Raw genomic sequence first — 22,713 nt, forward strand, 5'->3', positions numbered from 1 at the left:
AAACTAAACTTACTTCAGAACATTCTAGACAGTCAAAGGCACACATCTCCGGGTTACAGAGCGGAGTTTTACATACATTCAGTGTTGACGAGAACATTCTAATTGAGAAAGATGCGTTCAATATCGGCATTTACTGGTTTTAACATACAAACAGTTTACATTTGATTACAGGCAATGCACATTAAGATGTAGCAGACATATTGCATTCTATTGAGAGTACTTGGTTACATTCAACAGTGTAGGCATTTGCGTTCGCAGGGAGTATATTTGTTACATTCAGGATTATAAGTATTTCATTGCATTCGGTTACATTGTGGTTTATTTAATCAGGTAAGAAAATGCATGTCTTTATTGAAGGCACGTAAGTCGTTTTATGGTATTTTCACACATTTTGATTTTCACCCATTATTCCCCAAATGTAACCCCATATCTAACGTAATACTTCTTGTATGTTTTATTGGTCAGCACTTTCATATAGCTCGACATTTTCACCTTGTTCAGTCATTCTGTCGTTTAGCGTCATTCATCCAGTCTTCACAACTTTCAGTCTCACACGTTGCTCATCACCAAGCGTTCAATTCAGTCTTTCGGAGCTATTTGTTCAAGTAGGCCTAATCACACACGTTCTTCAACAGTTACGCACATTCCTTCTCTTTCATTCAAACTGGCGCACTTGATTCAATAGTGGTTAGCGGGACAACAGTGTACTATATGGTTTCTGTTACGTTACTTTCTTTATCTACTTAAGCATAGTTTTCAAGGCAGGTGTCTCTCCTTGAGAGGACATCTAACATCTGGCTGATTTGCGCTGACGCAAAAGCAGCGAAGTGGGCGCGAATTCACGCATGCGTTCGGTGCTCCATGGGTGGGGCCTAGGAATCACGACACCCCCTACTTGGAGCAAAGGGCGCACAGGGGATTCGAGTCAAAATGTATTGCAAAGAAGCCCAAAGGGCTCAAGTTTGAAAATCATGAAAACACATCAAAACGACATGGGTCACTGGGTAACTGTAGGCTAAATAATTGAGATCTGTCGATATGGGGACAGAGTCCACAAGCATAAATCAAACGTGTTTTTCAAATCAAACTAACTATCTGGATACACACTATCTAAAGCCATGGGATTCGAGTGTTGTGTAGTAGTCCCTTGCCCACCACTCAAGCCTAGCGGAGAGATATGTCCCACACGAAAGGGTATGAATTTAGCCTGGAGCAAAATTAACAATACTACCGTCTTTCGGTCACCTCTCGCGTCGCCGCACTCGAGTTTGGGGCCAAGGTGAGCTTCAACAGAACCCAATCCGATATGGCTTGATATTCCGTGATTTGTTGAGGTGGAGCTTGAGCCACATTTGAGGCTGTTCTCCTCCATTCGGTTTGGACTACATTAAGAAATAAACAAAGATTTATCCAGCGCCTCATTGCCATACATGTGAGGCTTTTTCAAAGATTTGTGTGATGCTTGACTATGCGGAGTGACCACACGACTATGTGCAGGATGCTATTAAGACTCTATAGGTTAACATGTTGGTAGATGCAGAAAAGGGAACGATTCAAATCATACCGCGCAACATTCAAACTTCCTCTCCCGCTCAGTGTGTATCACAGAATACATGCAACATTACATAATGTATAGGGAGGAATAACATGCAAGGCCATAAACCAGTAAATTTCCAAACAGGCCATCAGAAAAGATGAAGCTACATATCAGGAATGTTAAGATCACACAATATTAGTCCAACAAAGTTAGTCGAGGTGGTAGCCCATCCAGTCAGATGGGAAACCAAACCTATTGTTATATTTCAGTCTTCCCAAAGACACAACATAATTAGTAGAGGAAAGATGTCGTTGTATTTAAAGTTAGCTAATAGTCCATCAAGAAATGACCATGCAAAATCAGTAGCATAAATGATCCTACGATACTCACCTATGTGTGGACTGGCACAGCAACATAGCACAAGGTATAAGCAATGGTTCGTTTTCGCAATGGCATGCGGATTAAGGTCATAAGTGGCAAAGTGTTAAAACCATGCATACAAAATGGGAAGCCTACTCTACTTGTAGAATAATGAAATTATCATATCTGTCAATTGTACTACTCACGGAATAAGCAGAAGTTGGAAAAGGCCTATGCCTCCGGAGATAAGAGTTCGTCCGAAAAGTGAAGTCCAAGCGCAATTTGGAGACCAGCGTTTACGCACAGGGTCGTTCTACGTTGCGGTAAATAATGTCACAAAAAATGTAATGACAACGTAACTTTAAGATGGTTAGAACTATCTTGATAATGACTGGTTCCCTAATGGACAAAGAATTTGGAATACATCTTTCTTCATCATTTAACACTGGGGAAATCATTGACGTTATTCAACTGTTCAAAAATTCAGAGATTTTATATATTCTGGCCTACCACATCTATAAGGCCTTCAATAACGTTGAGAAAGTTAAATACTGTGGCACAATATTTACCTTAACTAAGTATAATGAACAAAAACTTACGTATAGACCCAATTACGGAACTGCTTGCCCATAGAAGTGAGTCCTCACTGTTGCTAAACACTTCGTAAGCTTTCAGGACTATAATAAGAGATGGTTGAGAGAGATGCTTTGTCATGAAAGGTCTAAAGACATCTAACTGTCTTACTTCGTACCTACATCGTACCTACATGGGAGGCTCCTCCCCTACCAGTTCTACTTACCCACTCTGCGTCGGGGTCATCTGCAGGACCATCATGTCTGTTTGCGTTCACTTCTACATAATGTCTTTGAGTTTACTGGGTTTAAAAATATCCAAGAAAAATGTAAAATACAAATTCCCCTTCTAGTAACTAGGACATTCCCTAAATGCGTCTAGGAATGGACTGATTGATTTTGGTTAGCATCTGCATACATCCTAACACCCCTCTAACAATAAACCATTAACGTTATCTCCCACTGGGAAACATCCAGCTGTGTGGGTGTCTTCACACTATCCCGTATTGAGAACTTTGCAATGGAAATATATGTTGTCTCTCGTAGAAAGCACTTTAACATTATTACTACAGCTGAAATTCAAATAAACCTATTAGACCATTCCTATGTCTGTCACCGAATATGCATCCACAAGTTTGAGGTAGCTAAGATGATTCTGTACGGAGTAACTTACGTTTAAGTTTACTCTACGTTTCTGAGAGCCTCGCGCATTGAAAATCCAGAAAACCAATTTCACTTCTTCCAGCGCAAATATGCGTAACTGATTTCCCTCTTCACACTGCGGTGTGGTAACTTAGGCAAAACCTGTTAATTCAAATACATCCATATGACTTTTGTAACATTAACAACTGCTAAGGATAACCGAGCAACACACAAACTGTGTCCAATTAATAAACAATCGGTAAGTTTATCTTCATGTTAAGCGTGTGCATCTGTTACTGACCACGCACGCAAAAACAGAGAAAATCTGCAAGTTACACCAATGATATCATAGTCCATTTCTGCCACACTGTCCGCTATACCGAGTCATGTCACGGGATTCTTACAGAATCAGGAATCTCACAAAAAGTTGTTTCTTAATCAGACGCTGTAGCTCAAATCTTCAATAAATTGCTTATTTGGACACATACAACCGTTTTCTTGACAACATCACTATGATTATCCTATTATTGTCTACTTTACGCGCAATAGATAACATGTCAACTTGCGGGCGCGCCTATAGGTGCGGACAGAAATCTCTCAATGCAATATCATTCAGCACGAACCAATTCTAGAAGGGACGAGGTTATCGGGACTTCCAAGAAAAAATGACAACAGTCTCCATCTCACATTGAACTGTAACAACATTAGTATTGAACTGGCAATTGCCCAAGTGTGACATTCTCCACATGAAATTTCGTTTCCTCTGCATAAGTTATCGATAGGCTCATCTTGCGCATCAATATCATAACAACACAATGCCCTAACCTTACCGGACTTCTCACGTAACTTGTTCTTCATCGAAAGTTATATGCATGATATTACCGAGTGATATGGAACTATTAAAACCTATAGTAGGCCTACATGTCAAGGTTTGCATTTGTCTAGCCTAGTGGTCTTTGAATTGTATCAAATCGCATAAAATGATAGTCTCAACAGGACGGTTCACGGAAGACTATCAGCAGGGCCTATTCCAACTCTTCGTTTTCAATTTCGTTTTTACCTTGCCCAAAAGTTTTCCATCGAACCATTTAACGTCACTTATTTCTACAATAAGGGTGATAGTATGTAACTTGAAAAGGATATTCTACAAGTCCTTGGTCTACTGACTGTGAACCATTATCTAATCAGATCCCCACAACTCCACAGAGTTGGTTTCCGTCACGCATCACTGCTTCCAAGGCTCCTCTACCCAAGCCTAGAGGGCTGCCGAGATGGTTGTAAAGTAACCCCAATATACATCGCTGACGTTTTTACCAATCATGGTCATTCAGAGGATAATTACCCAATTAAGTCACTATAAGTCCAAAATGATTTGTAAAGCAATGTTACAATATCCAATACATGCAATCTAACTAGTTTAACAACAATGTTTGAAATGGCCAACGCTCCTCTGAGATTCTACGTGTTGACTGAAGCAACCTACTAACGAGGATCCTGCGCAAGATTCACTACGGACCCGATGAAGAAGTAAAGCCCCAAATATCTAAACAGTTACCATTCACATTTGCAACCTCCAATTAACTTTGTACGTTGTTACAACACATATGCCTACTCAACGATGAACTTCTATCTACAAACTCCAAAAAGCCTATGTTAGGGAAACCATCTAATGAGAACGAGGTGTGATATCCTAATGCGCACTTAACAGCACAATTAGTTGATATTTTTACTTGATAAGGAATTCAAATTCAACCTTTTGAGAAGATCAGCTCCTGGACTTTGGGGGATTCCTTCGAACTCTGCCTCACAAAACTCATGTGATTGCAAATGTCTGGAAATCACTATCAGGATCGTCGGAGGGTCCTCAAGAAAAAACACTCAGACATGTATCAAAGGACAAGTCCTTGTGGTGAAGGCTAAAGACTTCCAAAATGTAATATTTACCCAAGTAACAACGGTGAATCTGGCTATGGCATCGTCCTCTGCCCGAAACAGAACTTAACCTACAGAAAATATCTTTCCCAGAGATAGCCTAACTGTCAGGAAAATGTTGGGAAATTCCACTTCGCACAGATGTTGGGAAATTCCAAAACGTTGGAAACTCCAAAAATGTTGGAAAGTCCGCTACCCCCACCAAGGGTCATAAATCCGACTCTGTCCTGATGAGACAGGCGACAAAAAACAGAACACCTTGGGATCGTGAGTTCGAGAAGCTTCCCATGTCAGTTCACGATTAATGGCCTTTTTGGTTGCACCTGGCACATCGTCGGAATGTCAAACTCCCAAGAAGTGGCGCCGTTCCCTAAAACAGTGGTCCAAGTAGGCTACTCACAAACTCCGAATACAATTTTCAGACTATGGTTATGTTGGACAAAATCACGATTAGTAAAAAGAATACACAACATCAACGCATCTTCCCGCACCTTTGCTTCATAGCACAACATATAGTCATGGGCTGATGTGAAACATGTCGAATATAAAGATTACCATTCTATGTAAACTAATATTCTAAAGATTTGTCTCGAAGACTGTCTAGAGCGGAACCCCTGCGCCCACTAATGAGCAGTGGGTACGGTTCGCAAACATCTCCTTATCTAGCCTACTCCAAAACCCAATAAACGTTGTCCTTTCCACATAAGAATCATTTTAATCTCTATTCGAACTGCTGTTTGCTTAATGTCCAAGAAATGAAACACTAAAGCCCGATGATCCGGCAAACATAATCTAGTAGGCTATGTCTAGTGGCAACTGCACGTAACTATCAATTTAGCCATTCTGCAAACTTTCAGCTAGACAGGTTACCATACATGAATGAAATCAAAGACTCATCTTGGTGGATTAGTTGCAAACGAAACAATTAGGCTACATTTGATTCGTACTTTCAATAGTTTACGTAGGCTACGTAACCGAAGCCCTTTTCTCCCTTCACTGACCATAGTATTACATTGAAACAGGCTATTAACTTAAGACGTGGCACTTACACTTTCCTCTGGTTTGATTAACAGTCGTCTCTCTCCGTCTATGCGACGCACGAGGTTCAAAACATAGTCTTTTTAATTATTTATTTTGTTTTATAAAGTATTTTACTCGCTATGTTGAACTATCTCTCATCGTCCTTGCTTCTTCAGCTTGTGACACAGACGGGTGTGACAGATCGTAATCTCCGAGAGTCTATCCACTTTGCATGATAGCTGCGGCCGTGTCCTACGTCCTGTTAAGTAGCCAGAGTCACAACAATACATTTCTAATAACTTTTAAAACAAATGGGAGGATATGTAAACGAGGTTGTTTATCGCATAAGGCAACGCCAAAGCACTTCGGACAACTTTTCATTCCGATCACTATATGGCAAATCAAATGCTGCATCTTCACGCAGCCATGGATTCCCAAACTTACGGAGTGGGCTATCCCTCTGCAGGAACTGTTACAAGTTACGTATTGAAACACGACGGAGTCAGGATCATTTAGATTATCTATAAACCATTCAAAATCATACTATATATAATTAGGCTACGAAACCAACACTAAAACACTTTCACCTATTGCGCGCACGTTCTTTTATTACCCAGTTTTATGTATCATTATGTCGGACTACAGATTCGCTACCTGAGCTGGTAAACGGATAGGGAATGCAGAAATGCCATTCACCCTTCTACGCGTTGGTAAACCACTGAAATGAGTTTTAGAAACTGTGGTTCAAGGTATGAAAACTCTTTAGTGTTGTCTTAAGGACAAGACAGTCGGGAGTTTAAGTTATTTAGCTTACTTTAGTAACGACGATAACACATTATAGCAGCGAAACAACATGGGTCCTGGCCAGACACCCACGAAGCGTCACCACCACAATGCATCACCGAAGCACAAAAGTTTTATGTAACTAACTATAAGTCATTAATCACTTTTAATCCACTTATTTATCCTATTGCTTTACTATTGCACGCAACTAAGAACTCATCAACTATTCAATGCATGATTAGAGACCGAATGGTAAGTTGTAAGCACTATGCTCTCGCAATGTATACCAGTGATGTCTTCAGCCTATCTGAATCTCGGTGCTTACTGGAGGGGCGCGACCCCCCACAGCTCAACCGCAAGTAGGGAGACTCAGACTGCCATGGAGTTTGAGGACTGGTGGTTTAACCGCAAATTATTTTTGAAAGGTTGAAGGTTTGAAAGGTTGAAGAGCCAATGGCATGGCTAATACTGTAGCAATTAATGCAAGTAATCAGTAGCATACCTGATGCGTTCTATGCATCGTTACCGTAAACACAGGGCACGAAGTATGAAGTATGATTCGCAGGAAAAGTGTCTTATCACATCAGACACCTGTTACATAATTTTACCGAGGGGTTATATATTAAACCCATGTAGTCTTTTACGTGTTCCTTTAGTAGGAAAAGTCTCGTCTACTGATAGAGAACCACATAAAATTAGGCCGAAACAGGAGATTTCTCTGCCACAACCAACGTAACACAAAGCGCCGTAACACAAAGCGCCAGCACAACGCAATGCTCCTGTGGCACCGGGCACCTGTTGGATCTTGCTAAACCAAAACTTGTCTCTATCACAGTAAGAACAAAAAAAAAACAACTCAGTCTGCCATCGTTAAAGTTCAAGCTGGAATGGGCTGACATCCGTCTTCACGCACAGCTTTCCGACTATAAACTCGCCGACAAAGCACGAAGTGGCGGGGATGTGGGTATCTTCTCCAAAAACTTAAGATATTGTTTAGATATCTATTTTAAGTTTCATGTACCACTTGTCTAGGGTAACCCGTCCTCTGGCGCTTTTATGGCCTTCTGCCTTATCACCACACGCAACAAGTGCAGCCTCTTATCTGATCCACGCAACCAGTGCAGCTTCTTTCTGACGCTACACCTGCTACTCTCCCAGTATGCCGGCTTACTGGGACCCGCTCCCAATAGCGGACTCGGTACACAAACTTTCTGTAGTGTTTGTCGAGGAATAACAACGTTAACCCGTGGGGAAGAGGACTATTCTGTTTCTCACAGCATGCACAAACTAGGACGACCAAAGGCGTCTCCAATGCAATTATTAGCATGAGTCTAAGAAAAAAATCGCTTCTACTCAATCCTCTAATAATGCTCCTTATTAATCAGTCCGTTTAAATCCCACTTCTGACACCATGTGTTGTTGCCTGGAGTTGAAAGGATGGCCTGTACGATAAGCACTCAGCTGGCTGCACATACACCTGGCCACCACAATCGAATCTTATAGCTGAACTATAATACCAGGCACCTACTGTCAGGTTAGGTTACGCGCCGACCTCTGTGATGTCAATGACCTAAGACTTCTATGTATACAGATAAACCCCGGACTGTCTAGAGGAAGGTGCTCAAGTCTTCCAGGAGAATAACCAGGCGTTTTAGTACATAAGAAGGCAGGGGAACATCAAGGCCCTGACAGTTAACTCACGCGTAAAACATTCGGTCTCAGTAAACAGCTGAAACTCAGGTCATTTATAAGAGGTGCTTAGTTTCAAGGCTTAAACTAAGACTCAGAAAGTATAGAAAAGAATCACAGAAGAGAGACGTTATCTTTACCATCCTGTTTGGGAAGTGGTAGCCTCGTCCCAAAACAGAATACAAGCTGAAAGAATCGGACGTTGGATTAAAATAGTTTTATAATTCAGCATTTTTAAATACAGCAAAAATGCGGCACAATACAGCTTGTTGGTTACAATATGTAGGAAAAAGATAATTCCTTTTTGTGGTGAGAAGGAAAAACAAAATAAATTAATCCAATAGTCGTCGTAATTCCATTTTGTGTTGAAAAAGGAAAAACGAAAGAAATTAATCCAATAGTGTCGGAAAAAGCAAAGAGACAAAATTAATTCTCGTTCCGTGATCTCCCTTGTCCGGGTGTAAGGCCACGAGCAGCAGGTGGATGATGCGGAGTTCCGATGTTCACTGGAGCACTAAGTCCCGCATACTTGGTTTCGCGACGACGTACGGAGTTCACATAATAACTATCAGGAGCTACAGAGTAACGCAACACGTAAGACGAGGAAAGAAGAAGAAGCAGCCCCGGACTTTGGGTGACCTGCTTCTTATAGTCCTGATTTTTCCGTGACCCCATGGTCCTCCCTTACACATTCCTGGGGCGGTGCCCTCTTCACAGAACTTAATGGAAACTAAACTTACTTCAGAACATTCTAGACAGTCAAAGGCACACATCTCCGGGTTACAGAGCGGAGTTTTACATACATTCAGTGTTGACGAGAACATTCTAATTGAGAAAGATGCGTTCAATATCGGCATTTACTGGTTTTAACATACAAACAGTTTACATTTGATTACAGGCAATGCACATTAAGATGTAGCAGACATATTGCATTCTATTGAGAGTACTTGGTTACATTCAACAGTGTAGGCATTTGCGTTCGCAGGGAGTATATTTGTTACATTCAGGATTATAAGTATTTCATTGCATTCGGTTACATTGTGGTTTATTTAATCAGGTAAGAAAATGCATGTCTTTATTGAAGGCACGTAAGTCGTTTTATGGTATTTTCACACATTTTGATTTTCACCCATTATTCCCCAAATGTAACCCCATATCTAACGTAATACTTCTTGTATGTTTTATTGGTCAGCACTTTCATATAGCTCGACATTTTCACCTTGTTCAGTCATTCTGTCGTTTAGCGTCATTCATCCAGTCTTCACAACTTTCAGTCTCACACGTTGCTCATCACCAAGCGTTCAATTCAGTCTTTCGGAGCTATTTGTTCAAGTAGGCCTAATCACACACGTTCTTCAACAGTTACGCACATTCCTTCTCTTTCATTCAAACTGGCGCACTTGATTCAATAGTGGTTAGCGGGACAACAGTGTACTATATGGTTTCTGTTACGTTACTTTCTTTATCTACTTAAGCATAGTTTTCAAGGCAGGTGTCTCTCCTTGAGAGGACATCTAACATCTGGCTGATTTGCGCTGACGCAAAAGCAGCGAAGTGGGCGCGAATTCACGCATGCGTTCGGTGCTCCATGGGTGGGGCCTAGGAATCACGACACACTACAAAAAGCCATTAAAAATAAAAGGTTTCCGTTGTTCCGTGTGCTCACTGCTCGCAGGCTCCGCGATCATGCTGAGTGTCTTGGCTCTCCATTTTGTCCGGCCTGCTGGAGCTGACAGTGCACTGTGGGTAGCGTTTGATGCCCCTCCATGCATGTTGGCACAGTCTATTGTCCAAAGCCTGCTAGGTTGGAGGTTGGATTCTTTAGTTTTTTTGGTCAGAGTGCAGTAGTTGTGTCAGTCACATGACTTGGTGTTGGGGTGCTATTTTGGCTAAGGAGCTTCGCTGGTGTTTGTTTTGCCCGGCTAATTTCACATGCATCTGGGGCATTGCTCACTTGGCACTCACACAGCAGTGGGAACTAAGTTAAGAGACTCACTCTACCCAGTCATCTGCTGATGATTCGGAGTCTAGTGGGGAGGAGAAGAGCTACAGTACGTCTTCATCTTCATAGAGGCGTGTATGCAATGAAGCATGGGAGAGAGATGAGTAGGGGGTGTGAGGCGTTGTGTTTTCTCCGTGGCTCACGGTCCCGCAGTCTGTTTCTCAAGTGTCGTAATTACCGGGAACACGAGTCAATGGAAAGATCACGAGGAGGCGATGCAGAGGAGGTAAGCTTACCGCTGCACTTCCGCAGTTGGGAAGTGCATCCGCATTGATTTTGTGCAGAAATGGAGCTCTTCGAAGACTGAGCTTGTATGTATCGTATGTATGTGTGTATCCGTGTCGGAGTGTGTGTGTGTGTGTGTGTGTGTTTTCATGAGCACACGCCTGTATGTGTGTCTGGGGAGAGAGAGAGAGAGATTGGCACACGTTGAGATCTTGGCTTAATGTCCTTAAAAGCTTTGCTCTGTTTGTGCTGAGCCACGCTCCATTCATCATCAGGACGTCGAAGGCTGGCTTTTCACTTCCTCATTAGTACCCCATGGCCCACTTTCCCCCCCTCTATTCTCGTACGTTGATCACGCGCCTTCTGCAAGTGGTAGGGGGTCCAGCCATCTCTTGGCCTGACATCAGTGGCACCTGTAATTGTTGTGTTGATCAGGCTCAGGAGATCTCTGAAGTTGCCTGCCGTGTCTAAGGGTGGTTGACCTTGCATGTGTCTGAGACTGGATGTTCTTTTGGAGCATTCGCATTTCGCACATTCTTTCTGGTGTTCTGTTTTAAAAGGTACACATCCTCTGTGTGTGTGTGTGTGTGTGTGTGTGTGTGTGTGTGTGTGTGTGTGTGTGTGTGTGTGTGTGTGTGTGTGTGTGTGTGTGTGTGTGTGTGTGTGTGTGTGTGTGTGTGTGGTGAAGCATTGCGCAAGTGTGTACTTTCTCATGAAAAGTGCCTATAATTTGTACTGATAAGCGCTCTCAGAAACACCTAGCATGTCTTGACCTTTTCTTTTCCCTGTCACCAGTTCTGCATGTCCATCTCATGTCATCATGTCATGTTCTGACTGTGGTCCACCACAGCTTAGTGCTTATCCAGCAAATCCTATGGATCATCACAATCATCTAAATCAACATGATTTTTCCCCCTTTTTTTGGACAGTCCAAATGGGCAGTATTTGCTGTTGGTTTGCGACGATGTCTGTGGACATACTTGGCCTTGCTCCGTTATGAAACGCAGCATGTTTTCTTAAGGTCTACCTTCCCTTCCTCCCAGTGCCGTTACCCAACTCCACCCTGTGAACGAAGGCAACAGGACGTTGCCAGACGCCTCTGTCACTGCTGTCAGCGGGAAACTCACCAACTCCCAGAGCTTGCAGAGAGAACGGACACAGGAGAGCCCTCGGATCCTCTGGGACTGCTCCTGGCTGTGTGAAGTTGACCCCATCTGGCTTGTGCTAACTGGAGTGTGTGTGTGTGTGTGTGTGTGTGTTCATTTCTCCCTCAGCACGTGATGCGGACGAGCGAGAGAAGTGGATCCATGCTTTAGAGGGCACTATTCTCCGACACACCCTTCAGCTTCGGGTAAGGACTTCACTGTTACCATTAGCGATTGGTTTTATGTGTGTATGTGTGGGTTCAGAGAGTCTTGTCCCTTGTGTGTGTTTGTGTGTATGTGTGTATCTGTATGTGCGTGCACACATGAATGAGTGCTTGCGTGCACCTTTTTGTTAAAACCGACCAAACAGACGTTGTTCAGCAGTTGTTCTGAATGCTTCACTGGCCCACTGTCATGGATCAACTTTCCATCAGACAGCCAGGCCCCCATAAAGAAACCCCTAGAGAAAAACATATTTCCCTTTCATGTTGTGTCTTTTTTCCTGTCGATCTATGGACATTCAGTGTGTGTGTGTGTGTGTGTAAATGTGTGAGTTTGGCTGATATTTGATATGAACAGACAGGCTTGCTCTTGCCGAGCCTGGGGCGAGATGAGTACATCATGTGTGTAGGTGTTGGAGAGGTAAAGGACTCTTAGTATTGACACCATGCTACATAGTAACCCACAAGGGAATTTAAACTTCTTTAAAATCCTCATTTCAACTCCTCGTGGTGTACGATTTAGTGCTAAGTCTTCTTTTTGGTTGTGACAGCTGGTTTATGATGTTCATGGGTTCCCTGCTCGGAGTTGTGCATCTCTCTCTCTCTCTCTCTCTCTCTCTCTTCCTCTGCTTTATCTCCATTTTACTTGTCCCTCTCTTTGTCCCTGTTTGTTTGTGTCTTCTTTCCTTCCCCACTCTATCTGTCAATCTGTTTGTCTCCCCCTTTTGTCTTCCTGCTCTCTGCTACTCCTCACACTCTTTATTTTACTCTTTCTCTCTTTTTTTGCTCTTTATTTCTTTCTTTATTTCTTTATTTCTTTTTTCTTCTGTCTCTTCTTCTCCACTATCTTTCTCTTCTCTCTCTCTCTCTCTCTCTCTCTCTCTCTCTCTCTCTCTCTCTCTCTCTCTCTCTCTCCCCTGTTCCCTCTCTCTCTCCACCCAAGCCTCCCTCCTCTCCCTCTCTCATGTAAACAGCTCTGCTGACTGGCTACGTGTATCCACTCGCCTGCACACCCAGTGTGTCAGCACGGAGTCATTCCAACATGTGACTCCACAGCCAATCAGAGCAGCGCATATTCGCTGATTCCGTCAACTGCCCAAGGTCCTTTCCACCAATCACGGCAGCCCTGTGTGTTTGTCCCCTCCTCTTTCTCTCTCTCCCTCCCTCCCTCCTTCCTCTCTCTCTCTCAAACTATACGCTTCTGCGACTTTTTTTTTTTTCTTTCTTTCTGTTTTCTTTTTTTCCCCCTCTTCTCAAAGGAAGTGTGCACTTCCTGTCATAAGAGGAGGGCAGATAAGGTTTTGTCTGCGTCGGCGCGGACGATGGCAGCAGCACAGTGGACGCGACGCTAGCAGCTGGGCTTGTTTTCACCAGAGGAGAACGGACAGAAAAACGAGAGCGCGTGGCATTCTGCATGCGTGTATGTGTGTGTGTGTGTGTGTATGAGAGCAAGGGTTAACGCCAGACAGGCTGTCTGTCTTTTCAGTAAGGGTGCGCGATAAAAAGAAAGAGAGAGAGAGAGAGAGAGGGAGAGAGAGAGAGAGAGAGAGAGAGCGGGGATAAGAGAAGGCTTGGATCAGCTTTGGCCTGTGCAGTCTGTTAAACGAGGCATGTTTCACAGACACAAGCGCGCCGTAAGTACCACGCTCACTCTTCTTCACTGGTCACTGGTTTTGCTGTTGCTGTTGTCGTTAACGTGGGATGATGCCATGGAAATGGGGTCAGCGGAGGGGAGGGGAGGGGTGTGGTGGGGTGGGGGAGTGTGAAGGGTGCCAACAGCTTTTAGGGGTTTTATCTCTGTGGCTGCTTCACTTTGTGTGGAGGGGGGAAGGGGTCTGCTAAATAGCAGATTGAGTAAATATGCTGAAGTGGCAGCTAGCCAGCCACTCTCTTTGCTAAAACCCAGGTAGCTCTCATGCTAAAGTGTGTGTGTGTGTGTGTGTGTGTGTGTGTGTGTGTGTGTGTGTGTGTGTGTGTGTGTGTGTGTGTGTGTGTGTGTGTGTGTGTGTGTGTGTGTGTGTGTGTGTGTGTGTGTGTGTGTGTGTGTGTGTGTGTGTGTGTGTGTGTGTGTGTGTGTGTGTGTGTGTGTGTGTGTGTGTGTGTGTGTGTGTGTGTGTGTGTGTGTGTGTGTTCTGTAGCCATTATGCGCACTCTGCTGTTGACGCAACAAAAACCTGAGCCGAAAGAGTGGAGCTTTTGTTTGTTTTTCACTCTAAACTCTGTCACAGGACGCCGGTGTGGGTCCCAGTCTGTCGAGGACACGCTCTCTTCAAAGCAGAAACGGTCAAGAGACTGAGAGAAAACAATAACAAAACAAAACCACTGGCAGAACTGGGAGGTGTTCTATTTTTGCGTTGTCTTCTTTTAAAGAGCACCTTTGTAACACTTCTGTGAGAATTTATGTGCCCGTCGTGTAGGTGTTAATAGATGGCATAGGAGGGGAGTGACATTTTGGCCTGACGTTTTGGGGGCAGAAGGTGACTCTTGGGAGAGGGCAGTGAGAGAGCGGGACACTTCCTGGTGGACGCATGGAGAGCCTTGAGATACAGGTGTCTTCGGTCTCCCTCTTTCTCTTTTTCTCTCTCTCGCTCTCTCTCTCGCTCTCTCTCTAATCTCCCATGTTTATTGCCATTATGGTGGAGATAGAGCAGGGTATTGTGTGTGTCCCTGCTACTTGTTTGCTTGTGCTGAAGTCTTTTTGTCACAAGTCAGCTTTTTTTCCACAGTACAGTATATCCTGTGCTTGGACGTGACTTTTCCACCCTTCCCATATGAGTAACACTCCAGGCTGAGTAATGACCACTTCCTGTTTGTGTAGAAGGTGGACGAGCCTCATCAGGCCCCTCCGCACGTGACGACATTGTATCCCTGATGGCTCCTCGGTCAGGTGAGAGCCTATGACGAAGGATGGGGGGAGGAATGAACCCCCCTCCTCCCTCCTGTTGCCCCACCCTCCACGCATTTTGGGCTGGCAGGCCTCTGGTGTCTGTTGTGTTCGAGCCTGCTCAGATGACCTTTCGGGAGCTAGCTCTAGCGCCGTCCTTCATGTCTACAGAGGGGAGCCACCTGACCCCCTGTTGGAGCACAGCCCATGCAGTAGGCTTGGAGCAGCACACCTTCGCTCACTCTGCAAAGACCGGCATGGAGATGCCAGAGCCTCCTCAGCAACGCTAGATTAGAAAAGACCTCTGTGTGGTAACCCAGGCCCTTTGGTGCTACATACACAAGCACATTCATATGTTCCTCTACAACAACGCAATCAATATGAGCCATCATGTTGCTCTAATTGGTTTGGTCAGAGTGTGCAAAGGCCACGGGCGACTGGCTCTGAGGTCGGCGTAGTAACTAACGCACTGCAGTGTTTGTCCTGATCAACCAGGCGCTGAGGCATTTCGATGTGACTGCTTATTTCAGGTCAAGTCAGCTCAGTCATTTTGAATTCCTGGTTGTGGAGCTGTGCTGATGATCGGACGCAAGCGATGGACTCGAGCGACTGGGCCGGGCTGCCGCTTTCCAAGAACGGCTCCCCGTCCGCTCGTAAGGGGACGTTTCATTTTATGATAAGCACCTGCAGCTCACGCAGAGAGCACATCTGACCCCAGTTCTAGAGCCCACAAACACGTCAGGCAGCTGATCGAGCTGGAAGAGTTCTCTAACTTGTTTACTGGATTGGGAGAGAGATACAGACTCCATGGATTTGCACTCCTCTATCAGTCCTCTCTCGCCCATGCAACCTTTGAGCTTAACGAGGGATGGTTAGCACATTACAAAGGCCCAGCCTAGACTTTGGCCCCTGCGGGCTCTGCTGCTGACAGTGTTTTACTGTTTTAGATGGCGGCGGCGACGGCTTTAGGGGCTTGCTGTTAAAAAGTGAATGGCTTTCCTGCACGTCCCTGTTAAAGCCGTCACATCTGGACGCTCGGGCTCCAGGGCCTCCTCCAGGCGTTCCTCAGCTGCGGGACACGGTCAGGGCCAGGAGCGTCGGCCCTCCGGCCAGCCACCGCCCGACGGGAGCAGCAGCAATAAGAGGACGAGCAGTAGCCGGGCTTCCTCTCAGTGGCCACCCCAACACGGGAGTGACCAGAGTCCAACGCCTCGCCACAGTCTGACCGGGCCTGCTCTCGTCCCTCTGTGTGTGAGTGGGGACTTTGATTCAACGAAGGGCCAGTCGGGGTTTGCCGCTGCGGCATGACCGATTTTAGTTGTTTGTTTGTTTGTTTGTTTGTTTGTGTCAGTCTGTAACTATGTGTTTGTGATGTAGCCTGAAGGAAGTCAGGTCTGTTCCAGATTGTGATCAGTGATTTTGCAAAGGTATTTGGCACATCTGAGGTGGTTAGCAGTGAAGTGTTAAATTGTTCCAATTGTTCCGCTCTAATGAGTCCTTTTGTAAAGTTTGTGAAATGAAACGTGTGTGTGTGTGTGTGTGTGTGTGTGTGTGTGTGTGTGTGTATGCAAAAATAACTTGTTTACATAACTTTCTGGCTGTATCTGTTTCGTTTTCATATCCCTGTTGTACCTGGCAGTTAAGGATGTGCTCTGCTTTGGTCCAAAACAACTCTTGTGTTTTGATGGTCCACCCAGTGCCCAGCACCTGTGCCAGAGCTGCTGTCCACTTCTCTTTTCCACTCTGAAGGGGAGGTGGACATATGGCTATGTGTAGTCGATGAGGATGGCATTTCTATATGTGAGGAAGGCTTTTAATTACATTAATTGCACTTCTAGAAGGTTCTAATGCACTCACATGTGCTCACACATTCAAACATGCATACAGTGGTATGTCGGAGGAAATAGCATGGAAAGGCATGGAAAGGCGTGGACCATGCCGCTGATAGCGTCCACCGCTATCGTTAAACTCAATTTCCTTTTTCTCTCCTCCTTTTTTTTGCCAAGCCCCCGGAAAGCTTGGAGCCAGACAGTCTGTCAAAGGAACCCATGTGCTGCGCAGTGCAGCTACTGTACCTCTCAGCCTGCCCGTGTCCCCTGGCTGCCGTGTGTGTGTGTGTGTGTGTGTGTGTGTGTGTGTGTGTGTGTGTGTGTGTGTGTGTGTGCGCTGTTTGCAGTTACAGTATCACAAAACCAGCAGAGTGTGCCCACTAGACCTCCTCTCCAGTTTGTTGTAGGATTCAGGTGGATGATCATGATGGAGCAGGCTTAGTTGTAGTCTGAATTTAATTGGTGCACTAACATGTCAATGTCACGCTGTACCTGAATTGTTTCCCTTTTTTTGAGAGGCTTTGGATAAAGTATCAAAGACTAGATATAGTGTTAATGTAAATACATGTACATTGATGCTGATACTGTTGATGTATGTCAACTAGTTGACAGTTGTGCTGAATGGGAGCAGGAATCCCACAGTGGCCTGCATCTGGGTTTACCCTCTCTTGCCACAGAGACTCTCTTCACCGGAGATCACAAGTACAGAGCGTTTAATGGCACCACGGAGTGACGTCGGCTGACATTGCATAGCATGTGTGAGTGGTGGCTGTAGAACATGCTAGATGACGTCCCACGCTGGTTATTGAGGCCGGTGGACGTCGGTGTGTGTCGTGGGTGTGGGCTTGAGGTGGACATTGTCTCACGTGGCCTCTGTGTCTTTCTCACTTCCAATTTTAGGAGGCAGAAACAGGATTTGTTCCAAGCGTTCAGGACTTTGACAAGAAGCTTGCCGAAGCTGATGCCTATCTTCAGATTCTCATTGATCAGCTCAAGGTAAGATTTCACTGAATTGCTCTGCGCTTCTTTTGTATCATTATACAACTAAAACAGTCAAGGTTAATGTGATATTACAAGCATGGTTATGTGTTGTATTAGACATTTATTATTTCATCTTTCTTATGCGTTGACTTCTCCCTCTCTCTCTCTCGCTATCTCTCTGTCTGTCTCTCTCTCCACCTCTTGCTCCCTTTCTCTCCCTCAGCTCTTTGATGAAAAAATAAAGGACTGCAAAGAAGATGAGTCACGCAGAGTAAGATGAGAGCTCTTCTCCCCTCCCTGCCCCTCCCCTTGCTTTCTATTTTCATTCCCCCTTTGAAATATTGCTCAGATAGCTTTGATTTGGAAAATCAATGTCAAAGTAATTGTCACCAGCCTAGATGTTTCCAGTCCAATTTTGGTAATGCTAAGGTCCTGTGACTGAGAGTGGGCAGGCAGCAGGCAGGCCTTAGAGAGAAGTACCTGCTTCTGTTACCAGCAGTGAAGCTAAGTCAAAGGTCTTAGGAATGAGGAAGTGGTGTCACTAACCTTGTTTTCACAAAAAAAAGATCACCATTTCAACACTTTATTTACACCACTGAATGTTCTCAAAAGGTCTACATCTCTTCTTCTCTTTCTTACAGAAAATTGAGAACCTAAAGGATACTACTTGTGTAAGTATAAATAGGAAATATTCAGTGAATTCTTCTTGCGTTCTTATCCATTGGTGCAAAGCTCACACTCTGCTTTCCCTGTCCTGTTTGCAGAGTATGGTAGAGTCCATCAAACACTGCATTGTACTACTTCAAATTGCCAAGGTAAGATGACTGTTTCCATTTCCTCGATCACATTTAGTCCCAAACTATCTGTACCACTTGGCAGTCATTGTGTCCATGTGTCTGAGTAGTCACTATCTGTATGTCCCTGCATGGCAACTTCAATGTGGTCAAATTCTTCCCAGTCTTCAAGACCATGGACAGCCGAACAGAATTAGCTTGATGCTACAATATGCCTTTTCCCTTTATAGAACATGCTAACATTAGCCACAACTTCTGCAATACAGCTGTATAATAACTACTGAATGTCAAGATGTCATGAGAATGTATTAACTGCATTTTTAATTTGAGTTTGCGGTAAATCTATTTGATTAATAAGAAAGCAGGCAGAGGGATTGAGCATCATCCCAAAGGTCAGGTTTCCCCCCCTCTCCTCTCAAACCCCTCTTTTTTTCTGTCTCGGACATGTTTTTGAAGGATCGAGGTAATGATCAGCAGCACGCAAACGGACTGATAGTAAGTTCTGTCGCTCTCCGACCACAAAGTAGTTTGACTCAGCCCAGCCTCCTTTTCTTTTTCGTTTCTCTTTTCCGCTTACTTCACTTTTTCCTCCTTGTTAAAACAAACAAGCAAGCAATCAAACGAAACCGTGAAACTGGACCGACCAGAAGCCTGATCAGAAGTGCATGCCTTGTGATGATATGCCTTGACCCCCACCCCCCTCTCCCCCCCCTCCTTCCCTTTAGCTCTGGCTTTCTCTTCTGTGACTCTCTCACGGTGTGGGGAATTCTCCTGCAGTCTCTCTCTCTTGGGATAACTGAACTTTTCCGTCCTCTTTCAACTTTTAAAAAAACTGAATGTCGAACATGCACACACCCTCACAGACTCTCACACTCTAACATACGAAAGCAAATCAGCAATTGATTTTTCTTCAGTACAGAGGTCTATTGACACATCAAGGGCTAATGGATGGCTGTTTATTCAGGGCAGCGTACTGGCTTCCATGGCCTAGGGCCCTATTACATCAGAGTTAGTTCATGTCTGTAACATGCACAGACAGACTTTAGTTTAGACATTTCTGTTAAAACACCCCTTGCTTATTTGGCTGAGTAGAAACCAATCCAGAAATCAATGTATTTATTTAAAAAAAAAAAATAAAATAAAAAACATTTGTATGAAGCCTTGAAGCTTAAGTGAGTGCTCCTATCGTTGAGATCGGAATTGAGAGACCACGTTTCATACAAAATTCCCTCCCCCAAATCCACCAATGTTACATCACCTGATGCAACATTGTTAGGGGGAAAAAATGTTAATTCCTCCCGAGTACTTCCATCAGCATAAGTAGGAATGAGCTGAATGTGTTAAAGCTCTGTTAGCATGATGCAGGCATCTCTGCATGCTGTTGTACTTGTAGTTGCCCAATTTCAATTGGGGGTTTGAAATGAACTGTCAGTATGATGGAGTGTTGTTTTACCGAAACCTGACTGGCCAGAGTAGGAAAAAGTGCTCCAATTGTGCACTTAAGACAAACCTAGTATAGAATGGCATATTGCCTACTTGTGTGGCACCCTCAGCTGACCAGTCTTAACTCCCTGGCTGAAGAGGCCTCTAGAGCATGGGGTTTTCCAACAAGCTTGGCTGATTGTCATTTAATGGACTCTGGCTCTGGTTAGATTCAGTAACTGTGGTCAGTCTAAAGAAAACAGGGCTTAAAGAGAAAGGCATGAGGATGACCGAAGGTCCCCAACTCCCTCTCGGTGTGAAGACGCACACCTTTCCTCGGTCACCACTCCTCTCTCCTATCGTCTATCGAGCCCTCGCATGTTTATTTTTCTGTTTAGCGGCTTTCAGCAGCCTTGATGGCCAAATGTGCTGTAGCAGTGGAGGAGGTGTAGGCTGTGTGTCGCCTGCGTGCTGTCCCGCTGCATAAAGTCAGTTGAGGGAACCAACCGTAAAATGCTCACGTGCATCTGTGGCTGAGGAGAGTCACAGGACAAGATTTGAAAGATGAACCATTAACCAGGCCGTAACACAATACAGTGTACACAATGTTACGCTAAAGAGCCCAGCAAAGAAGTGGTGAAGCTTAGAGACCTCCCATTGTTTTGCACAGAGAAGCACAGAGCTTTTGAGGCTAGCTCAGGTTCAGCATTAGGGGAAGCACCTCACAGTGAAACGCACCTGACTGTTCCTCAGGATCCTGTTTTCACTTGACACTTCTGTTTCTCAAGGGTGGGGTGATTGTGTACGTGTGTGCTCCTCTGGAAACCTGTATGTGCTGAAATAGGAGTGGGTGATACTGTTTGCATATATCCCTGTAACTGCATATCCTGTTATGCAGAAGAGTTACTTTAATGGGATTATTTTATTCTATGCTATTCCTCGGACGAATATGGGCTTCCTAAAAATAAACGAAGTGACTAAACACTACCACCTAATGGTCCATTATCCGTGGATTCTGTGTCCAGAGTGGATTTTAATGTATAATATAGAAGATGGAGGCTGTTTAGGTTTCAAGGGTTTAATTTGTTTTATTTTTATATTATGTATGTTGGCAGTAATTGGACAATGTAGCCTAGGTAGCCACCTTATTCACAGCTCTTAGAACGTATGGTTTGTTATCAACATAGACAGGCTGAAGATTCATCTGTATATTAAGTTTATCAAAGCAGCTATAATCTATAAACTACTATAAACTTTTTTTATTATTATTCCTGGCTCAACATCAAACGGATGTCTTGAGGATGGAACAAATGGTCCTTTTTAAGATTGGCATCTCTTTGGAGAAGAGGTTGTGATGCATGTGTCCTGTGATGGTCTCTCAAGAGTAGACCAACAGTAAACCTGTTCATTGAATTTCATGTATCGCCCACCCCTATGCACAAGTTGGTGTATGCTTGAACAGAGTGTGTGTGTGTGTGTGTGCGTGTGCGTGTGTGTGAGTGTGTGATTTTTTTTAACCCTCTGGCTCTCTCCAGAGTACCATCAACCCAGTGGATGGGATATACCAGCCCAGCCCTCTGGACTCAGACGTTGTCAACGCCATGCCAACACAGACCACCCTCCCCGCAGGTAGGCCTGGCCTGGCAACACCAAAACACATTCCATTCACTTCTTGCAAGCATCAGATTAGTCGACAGGAATGCGTCAAAAATAAATGCTGGTCCGGCCCATGTGACAAACGTCCACAGGCCAGCTGGCCCCATCGGTTAGCTGGGGGTGTCTGTGAAATTAAAGCTAGTCTGCACACTGGCTCACAGACCTCAGACCTTCCTTTGTGTAGTTTCTGGACTGTCGTGACTTTACTTGAATCAGAGTAACTCAGCGTTTCTCCTTTGCTACTGGAGACCTGCCCTGCTCCAATGATTTTGTCAGAAGTGCAGTTTTTCAACAGACTCTGAAGTCCGAGCCAGTAGTTAAATTATTAGAGCATGTGGGATTTTTTTTTTTTTTTTTAGCATTTCAGGTTGGAGGTTTTCCTGTTAAACCTGACTCAGTGGCTTTGGCTTTGACGCAAAAGATTATTCCTTTAATCATACCGTAATCGGCACATCAAAAGAATACTGAAGCCTAATGATATGCAGTTTGCCATCAGCATTTTTTGTTTTTAAGAACCTGTTTGTGTGATCTTGCTCAAGTTGACTGTCAAAGGCACATTTAGACCAACATGTCATGAGGCTTGAGAGTTCAGTTAGAGGAAGTAGCAGCAGTCCGTCAGCAGTTATTTAAAGCAACCACCTCCTATCTGACCTATGCCTTGCCTATCTGTTTTTGTGTGTTGTGTATGTGTGCAGATGGGGCCCAGATGTGCAAAAGTGAGCAGAGGCCGTCCTCCCTGCCGGTGGGTCCCGTAGCCACGGTGATGGGCAGCCTGCAGACGCCCACACCCAACAGCACGGGTAAGAGCCGCTCACTACATCAGCAGCCGCAGCATCCCACATAGACTTGGTGGTAACACTTTACTTGACGGGTTCGTTCATAACACATTCATAACAGCTGTCATGAACTGCACATGAAGCATTCATGACTGTTTCATAAAACATGACTCAACATTCATACCAACCCTTTCATGAATGTGGAAGACAAAACGTCAAAAACTTGTCAAAATAAAAGTCCAA

The 22,713-nt window shown here is 44.4% G+C and overlaps 1 protein-coding gene across 5 annotated transcripts in view; it reads left to right on the forward strand.

The window, feature by feature from the left end:
• osbpl9 (oxysterol binding protein-like 9) overlaps positions 1 to 22,713 on the forward strand; it is a 44,174-nt gene that overhangs the window by 10,377 nt on the left and 11,084 nt on the right. The window contains exons 4-11 of one of the 5 annotated variants that reach the window (XM_062555288.1): positions 12,037 to 12,113; positions 17,742 to 17,837; positions 18,046 to 18,093; positions 18,464 to 18,493; positions 18,587 to 18,637; positions 19,073 to 19,111; positions 21,574 to 21,667; positions 22,390 to 22,494. In XM_062555288.1, the coding sequence (XP_062411272.1) occupies positions 12,037 to 12,113; positions 17,742 to 17,837; positions 18,046 to 18,093; positions 18,464 to 18,493; positions 18,587 to 18,637; positions 19,073 to 19,111; positions 21,574 to 21,667; positions 22,390 to 22,494 (540 nt within the window). Of the gene's footprint in view, positions 1 to 12,036; positions 12,114 to 13,354; positions 13,763 to 15,760; positions 16,264 to 16,567; positions 16,813 to 17,741; positions 17,838 to 18,045; positions 18,094 to 18,463; positions 18,494 to 18,586; positions 18,638 to 19,072; positions 19,112 to 21,573; positions 21,668 to 22,389; positions 22,495 to 22,713 lie in introns of those variants that run through there. The other 4 variants (XM_062555291.1, XM_062555290.1, XM_062555292.1 and 1 more) reach the window with 4 other exon arrangements.

This window comes from Sardina pilchardus, chromosome 15 (assembly GCF_963854185.1).
Source record: "Sardina pilchardus chromosome 15, fSarPil1.1, whole genome shotgun sequence".
NCBI lineage: Eukaryota > Metazoa > Chordata > Actinopteri > Clupeiformes > Clupeidae > Sardina > Sardina pilchardus.